The sequence below is a fragment of the Geotrypetes seraphini genome, chromosome 3, assembly GCF_902459505.1.
Source record: "Geotrypetes seraphini chromosome 3, aGeoSer1.1, whole genome shotgun sequence".
In the NCBI taxonomy this organism is placed as follows: Eukaryota; Metazoa; Chordata; class Amphibia; order Gymnophiona; family Dermophiidae; genus Geotrypetes; species Geotrypetes seraphini.
In genome coordinates, this window is record NC_047086.1 from 398,771,409 (window position 1) to 398,787,798 (window position 16,390).

Sequence of the window (16,390 nt, forward strand, 5' to 3'; positions counted from 1 at the left end):
TCAGGTCAATGTCCTCAGCGTGCTTCACTCTCTCTTCTTCTGGGCATCGACTAGCCAATTCTTCCCCCTCGTGCGGTATTCTTCTGTGGGTGTCTTCTATGAGGTCACCTGCTTCTTGCTCCCCCTTCCAAGTTGGTGTTGGTGTAACTTCATCTCTCCTCTGGAGTTCGTTCTCTTCCACCCTCCTCCTGTATGCTTCCTCAATGAATTCCTCGAGTTCCCTGACTTCCTTCTCGATGTGTCTCTCACTCTTGAAGTCTTCAAATACCCTGGTAGGGTCCTCTGTGGTGTACATTCCTTCTAGCTCCTGTATCTTGTCCTCAAGTCGCTTGACTTCTTTCCTCAAGCTTTTCAGCTCCTGACACCGATTGCATACGTATGACTGTCTTCCCGAGGGGAGGTAGCCATACATATGACAGTCCGAGCAGAACACTGGAAAGCTCATCTTCTGGTTACCTTCTGCTTCCATTGGGGTTACTACTTTAAGAAAACAGTTAAGTTTACATGTTCCTTCTGTGCCTGCTGCCTTTGCACAACCTTGCCTAACTTTTGCTTGTGTGTGGTTGTTCCTTCTATATCTGCTTTTTGCCTTAATGCCTTCTTGTGTGTGCTGTCCTTTCTCTTCCTTACCTTACTGCTGCTTGAATGTGTTCGTCCCTTCTGCTCCTGCTTATTCTTACCTTCTGTTCTTGCCGCTTCTTTACCTTTCAGTCCTTCCCTGTGCTCTTGGGTGTAGTGACTTGGCCCTTCTTGAGGCCCTTCGCAAAGGCGCTCTTGCTAAGGCGAGCGCCTTTGCCGCTCACCTTCGCCACGCGCCTAACGGCTGCGCACCGTTGGCTCCGCCCCCTTTTATGAGGGAGTTCGGTTTCTGACTCTCCGACGCGGTGGGGGTGGGCGGAGCTAACTCTCGCCCTGCCCCTAGCCTCCTGCTCTTCTCTGTCTCCCTCCTCTGCTTTAAAACAGCTTTAAAACTGCTTTTCTCCCTTTCTCCTGCTGACTCTCTTGCTTTCCTCTTTGCTTCTGCTGCTCCTCTTGCCTGATGCTATTGCACCGCGTTCGCCCTTGGCTCCGCCCCCTTTTATGAGGGAGTTCGGTTTCTGACTCTCCGACGCGGTGGGGGTGGGCGGAGCTAACTCTCGCCCTGCCCCTAGCCTCCTGCTCTTCTCTGTCTCCCTCCTCTGCTTTAAAACAGCTTTAAAACTGCTTTTCTCCCTTTCTACTGCTGACTCTTGCTTTCCTCTTTGCTTCCTGGCAAAGCTTGAAGAATGGTCTGAAATTTAGCAACTAAAATTTAATGCTAAGAAACGTAAGGTCATGCATTTGGGCTGCAAAAAACCAAGGGAATGGTAGTTTAGGAGGTGAAGGACTTATGTGCATGACAGAAGAGCGGGACTTATGTGTGACTGGATGTGATGATCTTAAGGTTGCCAAACAGGTTGAAAAAGTGACGGCGAAAGCTAGAAGGATGCTAGGATGCATAGGGAGAGGTATAATAATAATAATAATAGGTATAGTCAGTAGGAAAAAGGAGGTATTGATGTCCCTGTATAAGACTCTGGTGAGACCTCATTTAGAATATTGTGTACAACTCTGGAGGCCGCACCTTCAAAAAGATATAAAAAGTATGGAGTCGGTCCTGAGGAAGGCTACCAAAATGGCGTGTGGTCTTCGTCATAAGGCATATGAGGATAGACTTAAAGATCTCAATCTGTATACTTTGGGGGAAAGGTGGGAGAGGGGAGATATGATAGAGACATTTAAATACCTACGTGGCATAAATGCGCATAAGTCGAATCTCTTTCATTTGAAAGGAAGCTCTGGAATGAGAGGGCATAAGAGGTGATAGGCTCAGGAGTAATATAAGGAAATACTTTTTTACAGAAAGGGTGGTAGATGCGTGGAACAATCTCCCAGTAGAGGGGGTGGAGACAGAGACTGATTTCAAGAAAGCCTGGGATAGGCACATGGGATTTCTTAGAGAGAGGAAGAGATAATCGTTACTGTAGATAGGCAGGCTGGATGGGCCATTGGCCTTTGTCTGCCTTCATGTGTCTATGTTTCTGGAGCTTCTTTTAGAGCCATTGCTGGAATGACCGAATGCGCCATCTCCATTCACAAGTGCGGAATCTGGAGAAAGGCATTGACCAACTTGAGATCCAGAATGGGTCTCCAACCCTCTGAGCCTTTCTTTGATATGATAAAATATAAGGAGTATCTGCTGGAGTCCAATTCATTTTCAGGAACTGGTTCTACAATCTGAATGTCCAAGAAATGCTGTAGTGTAGCCCGGACATTGAATTCCTTCTCTGGCTTCCCTGCTGGAGAATACAGAATAAACCCGGGGGATATGAAATAAGTCTATTTTGTCAAAATTGAGGGGTTATGAAGTAGAAAAAAGAAGTCATAAAAAGGTTGATAAAAATCCAAGATGGCCACTGCCAAAAAATTTGCGCCAAAAACGACCAGTGGAGATGATTGAGAAAAGCAAAAAAAAAATGGCAAAACATGGGTTTTGGGGAAGACTTGAACACTACCCCCAGAAACTTCTGAAAACAGTTTTTAGAAACCTCTCCCCCCACTCCCATGTTAAGTAATGGGGGCTATACTTAATGTCTACAAAGTGCTAGTCTGTCAGCTGTGTCTGTGCAGCTGAAGTGAATTTCTGCTTCAAACATTTCACTAAACAGTGCGATCTTTAGAATCTTCAAGCTGCCAGTCAGATAGACTCTGACTGAAACCTCCGCTCCCTCGGAACCCCGCCATGCGACTGGAAGTAGGAAAATGCAGCTTATACCCCACAGGTTCTTATTCAGAGCACATACAGCCTGTGCTTAAGCCTCTGACAAGGTCAGGAGGTAAGCTCGCTCCCAGGGGAATGGACCTGAGCCTAGAAGTGGCACACAGCAAGCTGGCTCCACAGGTCAGCCTGAAGCTTATCTGGTGAAGCTACATTCTGGCTCCATGGAAACTACTTCCTTTCCCAGGCAGATAACCCTTCCAAAAGGAGCCTGAAGGCACTGAAGTTACAGAAAAAAATACAAACTAAAGCAAAGAAATAAGAAAAAGAAGCAGAACAGATCAGAAACACTTCTGTATGGTTTGCTTACAGAAATAAAAACTACAGGGGGCTCTGTGCTTCTCAGCTAAGTGGGAGGAGCAGAGGAAAAAGATGTGTGGTTTTCTGCAAGATTTTGTTCGTGGGTTGAGATTAAATACCTATCATATTGACTCTAGAGGGGAGGTAACAGAATTTGTCTTATATACTATATCATCCCTAAAAAAAAATAGGGCTTGATACGTCTCGTATTAGACTACAGAAGAAAACATCTCAAGAATCTAGTAGACAGTAAAGTGAAATTCAGAAAGTATTACAACCTACAAAGGTTTTTGGGTTTTTATTGAACTGGGTTTAGTTTTGTCTAGATGAAGGATGAAATTTTAGGGATGCGCAGTCAACAAATTTTCATTTCATTTCATTGTTTGTTATTTACAAGAACCTCCTTTAAAAAAACAAACAAACCTCTTCATAGGAGCAGTATGCTTGCCACCCAATTAAAAGGAAAAAAAATTATTTCTTATCTGAAAAGACAACAAGCAGATATATATTTCATTCAGGAAACACATTTGTCAGCAGATGAATCAGCTAAATTGAAAGGAGGATGGATCAAAGATTGGGGTTTTTTTTTTGCTCCTGCAGTTGGAAAGAAAGCTGGGGTGGCAATCCAGATTAACAAAAAGCTTTCTGCAACCTTTGATAATATACACGCATATCCATTGGGCAGATGGATCTACATTAATATGACTTACGGGAATAATACCCTGACTCTTTGTAATCTCTATGCTCCAAATTCTCATCAACCTGAATTTTAAAAAAATATAAAAAAAAAATATTTTATCACCTAACCTGCCTAACTTGGTAGTAGCGGGAGACTTCAATGCTGTTATGGACCTATATTTGGATAAACAACCTGCTAGGCAAATGAAATCTATGGGGTTAGATCACTTTGTAAAAATTTGTGGTTTAAGAGATATTTAGAGAATTCTTAATCCAACCACATGCGAGTTCACGTTTTGTTCCCAAGTCCACCACTCATTTTCACAAATTGATTCTTTTTTAATATCAAACCATCTTGTTAATAAAATTATTAATTCAGAAATTGATCCAATTATCATTACTGACCACACAGGTATTTGGGTTAAATATCAATTTGATGTAGAACACGCTGTAAACCCAGTTTGGAAATTCAATAATTCTTTACTTGTAGATTCAAAATTTATAGAAGAAATGCAGTTTAAAATCTCAGAATTCTTTCAAATTAATGCTTCAGAGCAGATCTCTCAAGAAACACTATAGGATGCCTTTAAGGCATTGTTGCTTGGACAAATTATTGCTTATTCGGCTTACATCCATAAATCTATATGGCTTGAGTTTTCTAATTTAGAAAAAACTATTTACAATCTTGAATTAAAACTTATATCACAATGGAATCAAACAGCATTAAATGATTTGATTGCTGCTAAATACAAATACAATACCATTTAGTAGTCAGTTAGCCAGGAAATATCTGTTTCTACAACAAGCTGTCTACTATAGTAACTAAAATAAAGCAGGGAGAATTCTGGCAAATTACCTTAAAGCTAAAAACCAGAGAGAAAAGATTACAACTATTAAAGATGAAAAGGGCATAATATATACTAATCAGTCTGATATTCTATCCCAATTTCTACATTACTATAAAAAAATTGTATTCCTCTGATTTAGATATCAAAAATACAAGCAAAACTTAAGAATTTTTACAATCTATTAAGGGACCTAAAATTTCAGATCACATAAAAGAATCCCTTGATGCTCCTATATCTTTTCCTGAAATCCAAATTGCATTGAAGTCTCTCACAATAGATTCGGCACCAGGAAATGAAGGATACACTGTGGAATTCTATAAATCTTTCCAATCCAGTTTATTACCTTATCTTTTTAAATTATATCAAACACATAGACTTATAACACTAGGATTGTTCTCCCTTGAGAAAAGGAGATTGCGTGGGGATATGATCGAGACCTTCAAAATACTGAAAGGAATCGACAAAATAGAGCAGAGAAGATTATTTACATTGTCCAATTTGACACGGACTAGAGGACATGTAATGAAGCTAAGGGGGGACAGGTTCAGGACTAATGTCAGGAAGTTCTGCTTCACTCAGAGAGTGGTTGACACCTGGAATGCCCTCCCAGAGGAGATTATTGCGGAATCGACCGTCCTAGGCTTCAAGAGCAAACTAGATGCATATCTCCTTAAGAGAGGCATATAAAGATATGGTGGACTATAAATTACGCCAGGTGTACACCTGGCAGGGCCTCCCTCCGCGTGTGCGGATCGCCGGACTTGATGGACCGAAGGTCTGATCCGGAGATGGCAGTTCTTATGTTCTTATGTACAACTGTCAAAATTATCTGGATCCATGGCTGAAGCTTTAACAATAGTACTCCCTAAACCAAATAAAGACCCGGTGATGGTGATTAATTATAGGCCAATATCATTAATGTTGATGGGAAATTATTAGCTAAATTTTTAGCTCTTAGATTGGAAAAAGCTCTTCCTTATATCATCGGTATGCATCAAATGGGTTTCATTGCTCACAGATTTTCCTCTAATAATACTAGATTGGCTCTCCTTATACTTAATTTAGCAAATTCATTGGATGTTCCAGTTTTTCACTGTCTCTTGATGCCAAAAAGGCATTCAACCTTGTTGAATGGTCTTTCATGTATCAATATATGAAATGGTTTGAGTTTTGGTATAGTTTTGTGCAAATGATAAAAACACTTTATAATTTTTCTTCTGCTAGCCTTTATATCAACATTTTTACTGAAAAATTTCCATTAGAGAGGGGAGTTCGACAAGGATGCCCCTTGTCTCCACTTATTTTTTATCTTATTTCAGAACCTTTACTACTGGCAATTCAACAAGCGGTGGATATAAAGGGAATCTCATATGCAGATCGAATGTACAAAATTTCTGCCTACGAAGATATCTTGTTGCATTTGACTAAACCAGAATTAATTATTCCTTCTTTGCTTCAATTGATTGAATATTTTGGAATCGTCTCAGGTTATCAGATAAACTGGAACAAATCAGAAGTCCTCCCGTTAAATTTTCATAGTGTTAAAGGTTTATTTGATCCTTTTCCATTCCTATGGAAAGATGATAGAATAAATAAAATACCTAGGAATAATAATCCAAAGAACATTAGATGATACTATACTTGCCAATGAAAAACGAATATTGACAATGGTTAAGGAGATGTGTGAGCGATGGAATCCGTTACATCTTACTTGGTGGGGGAGAGTACAAACAATTAAAATGATGCTTGCTCCAGTAATTTGCTATCAGATGAGTATGATGCCTATCTATTTTCAGATCTCTTTTTATAAAAGAAATTAATAGAACTCTTGGATTTTTTGAGGTCTGGTAAGACCCCTAGAATTGCCTTATCTTCGTTACAAAAAAATCAACTTAATGGTGGAATCAATTTTCCAAATTTTTATAAGTATCATCAAGCATATATTCTTCACCAAGGTACGAACTGGGTTCTTCCAGAACTTTTAGAAAACTTCCCAGATTGGCTTTCTCTTGAAATGAATCTGATGGCTCCACTCCAACTTAATCATTTATTAAGTACTAGTGTTTAAGTCCGTTAGATTAACGGGTGCTAGAATATATGTGAAAATTACTGAAAACTTAATGTGAGAGCTTTAATATCCATCGTATGGTTGATTTATTTAAAGTTTTTATATTTTTCCTATTTGTTGCATACTTTGTGCTTAATAAATTGTTTTTTTGTCCATTTTTTCTGCAAATCTGTATAAGTCTGAGTGTCTGTGTGTCTCTCTCTCCTTGTCCAGTGTTTCTTGTGGGTTTTTTTTCAATGTCTCTTTAGATCCCTGTCCAGAAATTCTGAGTGTCTTTGTCTCTCTCTCTCCTTGTCCACTGTATTTTTTTTTTTCAATCTGTCTCTTTAGCCCCCTGTCCTTCTGTGAGTGTCTGTGTGTCTCTCTGTCCTTGTCCTCTGTGGTGGTTTTTTTTTAATCTGTCTCTTTAGCCCCCTGTCCTTCTGTGAGTGTCTGTGTGTCTCTCTCTCCTTGTCCAGTGTTCCTGTCCTTCTGTGAGTGTCTGAAATTTGTTTTGACAACTGTGGAAGCAAAGAAGAACGTACATACCTCTTTACTTCCATTCAGGTTAGGTTGAGCTGCCACATTTGTTCTGGGAACATCATAAAGCTGTCTGCCTGTATTTCTCCCCAGCCAATTCCCTCTCAAGTCCCTGTGCACCACTTGCCAGGGCGCATCCTCCCACGATCCCGGTCTGCATGTTTAGGTGTGGCTGTGAATTCGGGCTCTTCAAATGAGCTGACAATTAGGTGTGTGTGTGAGTTCGGGAGGAGCTGGCGCTTAGTTGTGCCTGTGGATCCATGGTTTCTGCCACCGCTGCCACTCCTATTTAAAGCGGCCTGCTGAGGTTCGCGGCCGGCTGTAGCGAACCTCGCAGGCCGCTGTCCACCTCAGTAGCACGTTCCCTCTGACGCGATCGCGTCAGAGGGAACATGCTACTGAGGTGGACAGCGGCCTGAGAGGTTTGCTACAGCCGGCCGCGAACCTCAGCAGGCCGCTTTGAACATGAGCGGTAGCGGCTGTTGCGGGAGGATGGGGGGGGAGTCTTTGACGTGCAGGCCGCTGTGAACAGGAGCGGCGGCAGGACCATGAGGCGGGAGTGAGCTGTTCGGCTTCCCCTATCTGGGGAAACCGCCGTGTCGAGGAAAGCCGGGAGTGAGTTTTTCGACTTCCCCTATTTGGGGAAACCGCCGTGCCGAACTCAGCTGCGCGTCGGAAGTGAGATGTTCTACTTCCCCTATCTGGGGAAACCGCCGTGCCGAACTCAGCTGCGCTTGGGGCCGTAGTAAGCGCGGGGCATGCTGCACTCTTGGCGGCCATGGACATACGGATCATGGAAGCACGCCGATAAGAATGCGCATGCGCCGCCTACGGTTTTATTATATAGATCTATAAAGATAATAGAATTTTTAAAGCTACTTGGAAGACTCTAGATCTTTGGATGCTATGTTGCCACTCCTGGTTAAGAAAACAAAATCTCAATCTCTATGGCTAAATTCTAAAATTATGATAGCAAATTCAAAAATCTTATGGAAAGACTGGATAAACGCCGGTATTAGAACACTAGATGATATATGTCCCCAAAATAATCTGCAATCTTTTACCCAACTACAACAAACATTTGACTTACCAATAAATCAATGCTTCAAATGGCTACAATTAAAACAAGCAATTATAAAAGGATTTCCTGAATGGAGATCATTAATCGTACAACATAGCTTCCAATTCTTGTGTTTTCAAGTGAACTTCCAAGGTCACCAAGCCTCTAATTGGTACAAGTTGTGAATACTCAACTAAAAAACATAAGGCAGGTCTGCGAGACATTTGGAGCTTAGAGAAACAGTATAATATCTCATTAAAACAATGGCCCTAGCTTTGGAACTCCCAATTGCACTGTCTATTGGCTGCATAGATGAAACAAACTTTATACTTTTTATTGTATAGAGTTTATTGGACGCCAGTGAGATTACACAAAGTAAATAATGCAAATTCAAATAAATGCTGGCACTGTAATCTAGAGGTGGGAATTCTAGATTACCTTTTTATTTCAATGTCCTTTAATATTCATTTTTTGGAAATCCAAATGAAGCAAGATAAATCTTATTCTTGAAGTTCCCATTCTATTAATATACGGAATAATTATATTTGGAACTTCTATAATGAATAAGAACCCTCTTAAAAACATAAGGACAAACTCATTTTGATAATGATGGGTGTGGCTCTACAAATGATAACTAGAAACTGGAAGCAACGTGATAGGTTAAATTTTCCATTTTGCTGGGAAACGTATTATAGATTTGAAAAAATTCTAACAGAACATAAGGGTGTTACCCGGAAATGTAAAGAAATCTGGGGTCCATTAGATGATTTCGTAACACACGTTCTAGGTAACTAAAGTTGTCATAAATTAATCTATTTTACCAGATCTGATATTACAAGCTAAATACACTTCCAGGAGGGTGGGTGGGAGGGATTATAAGATAGAGGGTTTATTCTAATATATATTTGTTATATATAAGTGCTTTTATAAGATTGGTTTATTGTTTTTGATTGCACTGTCTGTATGTTTTTCAAAATCAATAAATAAAATAAAAGGAAGTACGCATCCTCTCAGAAAAGTTTGTTCTTTTCCAATGTGTACATCCATGCACTATTTGCACATATACACAATATCAAGAAAGAGTGTGTCTTCTTTCAGAAAGTATGCAAACTCTTCCCAAGAAGAGCACAGTCTTTTTGATAATACAAACCCTTTGTAAAAAGTGTACACTTTTTTGAAAGACTGGGACTAATGTATGTAATGAATTACAAAAAAAGGGGGCTTTCTTAAAACTGTTACTTTAAGAAGGGTGGGAGGTGGGGATGTATATTTTTGTTCTAGATGATATGATTAAGAATTTCAAGTGTTATATTGAAAGTTTAATGGATATTTTATTGTACACTTGTTTAAGATTTAAAATGAATAAAGAATTTAAAACTAAAACTGTTTCTATTTCCATTCATTGCCTTCAAAGCAAATTCTAGCACTTTATGTGACCTGTCTCCACCAATTTTCACATAGCATTTACAGGGAAAGTAATTATGAAGAGTTGTAGACACAAATTCCTTTGTTCTATATTTGAATAAAATAATTGTATTGTTTTTAACAGTATTACATAAATAAACGTAACTGCTAGAAGGATGCTAGGGTGCATAAGAAGAGAGATGGCCAGTAGAAAAAAGGAGGTATTGATGCCCCTGTAGAAAACTCTAGTGAGACCTCATTTAGAATATTGTGTACAATTCTGGAGACACCCAGATACTCTCTCTCTCTCTCTCATGTATCCCCCAGCCTTCATCATCTCACTCTCTCATTCTTTCTCAAGTATCTCCCCAGCTTTCACCAGTCTCTCTCTCTCTTGCATACTTCTCCCAGTCTTCACACAATCTCTCTCTGTTATCTCATGTCTCCAGCAAAGCCTTCACCCAATCTCTCTCTCAGTCTCCCACCCCCAGCCTTCACCCAATCTCTTTCATGGATCCCACAACCTATTCCCTCACCTTGTTTTCAAGCTTCAGCTACAGAAGAAACAGCATGAATCCTGATTTCCTACAGCGATTCAGGTCTCTGTAAGTTTGAGCTACATGGTTCAGGAAGTTTGGTCAAATGATTTCAAGTCTCACAAGACTTAAAATTGCAAGAACTCCTGAATTTCCTGCACCACATGGTTTGAACTTACAAAGAACTGAATCACAGTGGGGAATCGGGAATTGTGCTGTTTTTCCAAAAGCACAACAAAAAGTACTATTTGGAGGTGCTTCCATGACCTAAACAGCAACACTATGTAGGTTAGGTTCTGGCTAGCATGTTGGATAAATCTGCCTTAGACAAATGATACCTCCAGAAAAGCAGCATTTGGCCTTAGTTCTACCTCTATAGTCTGAACACTTACATCAATCCTTTCCCCTTCTCGTGATATGACTGACAACATGCGATCATAATCTTTCGTATGAAATTCCACTTCATTCAAATTGTCAAATAATCCTGGTAGATGAGGCTTTTAAAAAAGAAAACCAATTATAGTTATATAATGTAGGGGTAATTCTCTATAAGCAGGTACTACCATTTACACCAATTATATGTGTGAATGATTAAAATAATTTCACTTATATACATAAAACAAAGTTACTCTCTGAGGACAGCAAGACTTGATTGAGTGATGTCACTAATGGAGCTTGGCACAAAACAGTATTCCAGTAACTTTTCCAGAAGTGTTTGGGATGCTCACAGAGCATGTGCATTTGTCCCACCTGCCACTGTTGTGTGGGAACTCTTTAGTCCAGTGGTCTTCATTAATTTTTAAACTGGGGCCATTTTGAGCTAAAGGAGAGCTGCTAAATATCTTCCCATATGGGGTCGTGACACTGCAGACTAATGTGTGTCATTGACAACCATCCTCATCAGTCCACTTTCATACTTCTTGGGAGGGGGGTAGCCTCAAAGTTGTGAGCATTTTAAAATGGGAGTGTGAATCCTCTCACCCTAACCAAAGAGTGCTCCTTGAGGAGAGACCTCTGGCTGGTTTCAACCTCTTAGATTGAGGCTGAACTCAGGACTTTCTTAGAGATTAGACTCCACAGGTGATCCTTGAGGGGAAGAATGCTGGCCTAGTGCCTAACCCTTATAAGCCTGGTTCTAAGAGAGAGGTTGAAGAGGCTCAGCATTAAAAATAGTTTTCACAGCAACCTATGAACTGCATATATAATTTGCATATATTTGCTTGAGAGGAGAGCTGTTGAATAAAAGGCTTCTTTGGATCTGTTTAGAACCTTTTTGAGACTTTGGGGAGTAGTAAGTGGGAGAGAGGCCTGGAAAACTGTTAAGTCAGGCCAAGCGCACTATACTTCATGGGGATGTGAATCCTCTTACTCTATCAAAAAGTGTTCCTTGAGGTGAGACCTCTGGCTGGTTTCAGCCTCTGGGGATGCTCCATTTAGTTCAGGGGTCAGCAACCTTTTTAAAGCAAAGAACCATTTTATCCAAAAAGCACAGTTACTTACCGTAACAGGTGTTATCCAGGGACAGCAGTTAGCAGGAGCAGTGAGGTCATGCCACCAAACAGAAAGCCACTATTGATGCAGTCAGCTCTTTCCTCTGGCGGACCGGGTAAATCGTGATCCTAATGTTGGTTGGGTTTTAATGTAGGAATCTGGTTCCTTGGTACTCTGAAAGGTTTGTTTGTTTTTTTGTAAAGCACTACATTGGCAGGCCTTTCAAGAACAGGAATAACTGAGATACCTTCTATCTCATATCTTCTTCTCCTATCTTCTTTTCTTTTTGGTGTGGTACATGAGAAAAAGGAGAGAGAGCTGCGACCTATCAGGAACGGCTAAGAAAAAACTGGCAAGGCAAAAGGAGAAGCCTCAGAAGGCAGGAGTCCTTGCACATGCCCAGTAAGCCAAAAGCTTATTGTAATTAAGGAAGAGCACCGATACAAAGTATCAGTCTAGGACTTCACCAACAAGTGTGCCTGCATCTCCCCTGCTTGTATCCAGAGAATAATTTGTACAGCATAATGATGATGGAATGAAATGGTGCAAAATTTTCTCCCAAGCATAAAAAGCCTTTTCTTTTAATATGGGAGGTCTGTATACTGTGTTCAGCACCCAAGGCCAGAAGTCTTGTACTCAATTCATTATAAGAACAGAAGATAAAGTTTTAGTACAGTATGGAGAAACGGATGTGGTTTGTTTGTTTTTTTTAAAAAAAGATAACATTCATGCATAGAACTGGTTTCTGATCCATTACGGAGTGGAGCTGGAGCTGGGAGATGTCTCCTCTTGAATTAGGGAGCTATAGGAGAGAGACAAGGCTTACATTACATTACAGGTTTGCAGTTACCTTTTATGATGAGTATTGATGCACCTTCTTGCCCAGTTTGTCTGTCTTAACTAGACTGTAAGCTCTATACTCAACAACTGGATGAGCAGCTGAGCTGTTTATTCTTTACTAAATCAAGTACATAAGAATTGCTGCTGCTGGGTCAGACCAGTGGTCCATCGTGCCCAGCAGTCCACTCACGCGGTGGCCCTTTGGTCAAAGACCAGGGCTTTGAGTCTAGCCTTACCTGCATACGTTCTGGTTCAGCAGGAACTTGTCTAACCTTCTCTTGAATCCCTAGAGGGTGCTTTCCCCTATAACAGCCTCTGGAAGAGCGTTCCAGATTTCTACCACTCTCTGGGTGAAGAAGAACTTCCTTACGTTTATACGGAATCTATCCCCATTTAACTTATGAGAGTGCCCTCTCGTTCTCTCCACCTTGGAGATAGTGAACAATCTCTTTCTCTACTAAGTCTATTCCCTTCATTATCTTGAATGTTTCGATAATGTCCACTCTCAGTCTCCTCTTTTCAAGGGAGAAGAGGCCCAGTTTCTCTAGCCTCTCACTGTACAGCAACTCCTCCAGTCCCTTAACTATTTTTGTCGCTCTTTTCTGGACCCTTTCGAGTAGTACTATGTCCTTTATCATGTATGGCGACCAGTGTTGAACGCAGTATTACAGGTGGGGGCACACCATGGCCCGGTACAGCGGTATGATAACCTTCTCCAATCTGTTTGTGTTCACCCTTTTCGCCGCCACCGTGCATTGCGCGGATGGCTTCATTGACTTGTCGACCAGTACTCCCAAGTCTCTTTCCTGCGGGGGGGGGGGTCTCTCCAAATACTGCATCGGACATCCTGTATTCGTGTATAAGATTTTTGTTACCGACATGCATCACATTACACTTATCCACATTAAATCTCATTTGCCATGTCGCAGCCCATTCCTTGAGCGTGTTTATGTCTCGTTGTAGGTCTTCGCAATCCTTCTTTGTCCTCATTACTCTGAATAACTTCGTATCGTCCGCAAATTTAATCACCTCACTCATCATACCAATTTCCAGGTCTTTTATAAATATGTTGAAGCACCAAATCCTGCGGCACTCCATTCATGACGCTTTTCCAGTCCAATTTTGTCTGTTTACCCCCACTCTCTGTTTCCTATCTGCCAACCAGTTTGTAATCCATGTGAGTATATCACCCTTGATTCCATGGCTCATACTTTTTCGAAGCAGTCATTCATGCGGGTCCTTGTCGAACGCCTTCTGAAAATCCAGATATATAATGTCGACCAAGTCACCCTTGTCTATCTGCCTCATCAGATTTTGTCCGACAAGGTGATCAATGATGCGGTCCTTTATCAGCACCTCTACCATCTTTCCCGGTACCAAAGTCAGACTCGCTGGTCTGTAGTTTCATGGATCTCCCCCCGAGCCTTTCCAGTCTTCCGGAATCCTTCCTCATTTGATCGACAGATTGACTATTAGTTGAAGCAGTTCAGCTATAGCCCCTTTCAGTTCCTTGATTACCCTTGGATGGATGCCATCTGGTCCCGGGGATTTATCATTTTTAAGCCTATCAATCTGCCTAGACTGACCATCGACCCTGTCAGTTTCCCATCTTCATTTCCTGTGTATAGCCTGTCGGCTTCTGGTATATTGGATATATCCTCTTTGGTAAATACAGACGCAAAAATGTGTTCAGTTTGTCGGCGATGGCTTTGTCCTCCTTTAGTACTCCCTTTATTCCACGGTCATCTAACGGCCCCACTGCTTCCTTCGTGGGTCGCTTCCCCTTAATATATCGAAAGAACGGCTTAAAATTTTTTGCCTCCTTGGCTATTTTTTCCTCATAGTCTCTTTTGGCCCCTTTCACCGCCTTATGGCACCTGCTTTGATGTTGTTTGTGTTTTTTCCAGTTTTCGTCCCATTTTTGTGCTTTACCATTCCTTAAACAAAGTCTACTTGTCTGTGATTGCTTCCTTCACTGCTACAGTGAGCCATGCCGGCTCTTGTTCTTTTTCCTCTTGGAACCCCTGTTGATACGCTGTATATAAAGATTTTGCGCCTCGGTGACTGTGTCCTTAACAAGGGACCATACTTCCTCTAGCATTTTTACAGTGCTTATCCTCTTCCTAATCTTCTTCCCCACCATGACTCTCATCCCTTTGTAGTTCCCTCTTCAGAAATTCAGTGCCGTGGCCATCGTTCTGGATCGATTTTTTGTTCCTGTGTATTGTGATGCCTGCTTCCCAGTGTCCCTTCTACTTCTATACCTTGAGCCGGTCCTCGTAGTCCATTTGGAATTAAGTCCAGAACTGCATTTCCTCTCATATTTTCCTTGACAAGTTGTTCCAAGAAGCAATCGCCTATAGCATCCAGGAACTTGGTCTCCCTACTTCAGCTGGAGTTGCCTAGTTTCCAATCTATCCCCGGATAATTGAAGTCACCCATGATAACTGCGTTGCTTCCCTTGCATTTGTGTTTAATCTCGTCCGACATTTCTCCATCAGTCTCTGGACTGCCCTGGAGGTCGGTAGTAGATGCCGATCTTCGTATCTGTTCCATTTGTCCCCGGTATTTTGGCCCATAGAGACTCTACCTTATTGTTTGTTTCCAGCGTGTTCTCTCCGATAGACTCAATTCTCTCTTTTTGTATAGGGCAATACCCCCACCTTTTTGTCCTACTCTGTCTCTGCAGTATAGCTTGTATCCTGGTAGCACAGAGTCCCAGACGTTTTCCTCATTCCACCATGTTTCCGTGATGCCGATGATGTCTAGGTTATCTTTTTGTGCCATAGCTTCCAATTTCCCCATCTTATTCCTTAGGCTCCTTGTGTTTGTGTACATACACTTAAGTTTGCGGCCTGTTACTTTCTTGCATTTACTTCCCCCTTCTGTCTCCCTCACTTCCATCCCTTTCGATCCATCAGGATTGCTATCTCACCTATGATCCAGTGAGTCTTCCCTGCAATCTTCTTGCATGGTATCCTCTGGGTATACCGTTTCCAGATCATCAACTCTTGGTCGACTGTCGGCTTTCCCCTTCTTCATAGTTTAAAAATGTCTCAATTTCTCGCTTTATACACACACCTTGGACAAGCGGTCCAGAGGAGGGCGACAAAAATGATAGGAGGCTTGCGCCAGAAGACGTATGAGAGACTGGAAGCCCTGAATATGTATACCCTAGACGAAAGGAGGGACAGGGGAGATATGATTCAGACTTTCAAGTACTTGAAAGGTATTAACGTAGAACTAAATCTTTTCCAGAGAAAACCAGGGGACATAATTTGAGGTTGAGAGTTGGTTGAGAGCAATGTAAGGAAATTCCACTTTATGGAGAGGGTGGTGGATGCCTGGAATGCGCTCCCAAGAGAGGTGGTGGAGAGGAAAACGGTGACAGAGTTCAAAAAAGCTTGGGGTGAACGCAGAGGATCTGGAATCAGAAAATAATAGTAAATATTGAAGAAATAAGGCTAGTACTGGGCAGACTTGCACGGTCTGTGTCTGTATATGGTTATTTGGTTGAGGATGGGCTGGGGCTTCAGGTTGGGCACAATGGATGGACTATTCGGATCTTTATCTTTGCCGTCACCTACTATGTTACTATATGTTACTATCTCCAATAAAAAAAAACTGGGGGGGGGAAGGGGGGAGGGACGGCAGCTTGAGTGTGGTAGTCCCGAGGTCAGACGGAACCCAAGCTCTGACCGGCCAGAAAAGGGACAAGAAAAAAGGGCACTAATCAGACCCAACAGACCCTAATTAAGAAAAGGAAAGACTGCACAGGCTTACCACCTCCACCTGCTGGAGACTGGGAACAGACTGATTGTAAATGGGATTGCACAGCCTACTTGTACT

At 41.5% G+C, this 16,390-nt stretch overlaps 1 protein-coding gene across 1 annotated transcript in view; it reads right to left on the reverse strand.

The window, feature by feature from the left end:
• Positions 1-16,390, reverse strand: part of DNAH8 (dynein axonemal heavy chain 8) — a 1,666,792-nt gene that overhangs the window by 584,732 nt on the left and 1,065,670 nt on the right. Inside the window, 1 exon segment of the mRNA XM_033937418.1 lies at positions 10,603-10,707. Coding sequence (XP_033793309.1) covers positions 10,603-10,707 — 105 coding nt within the window.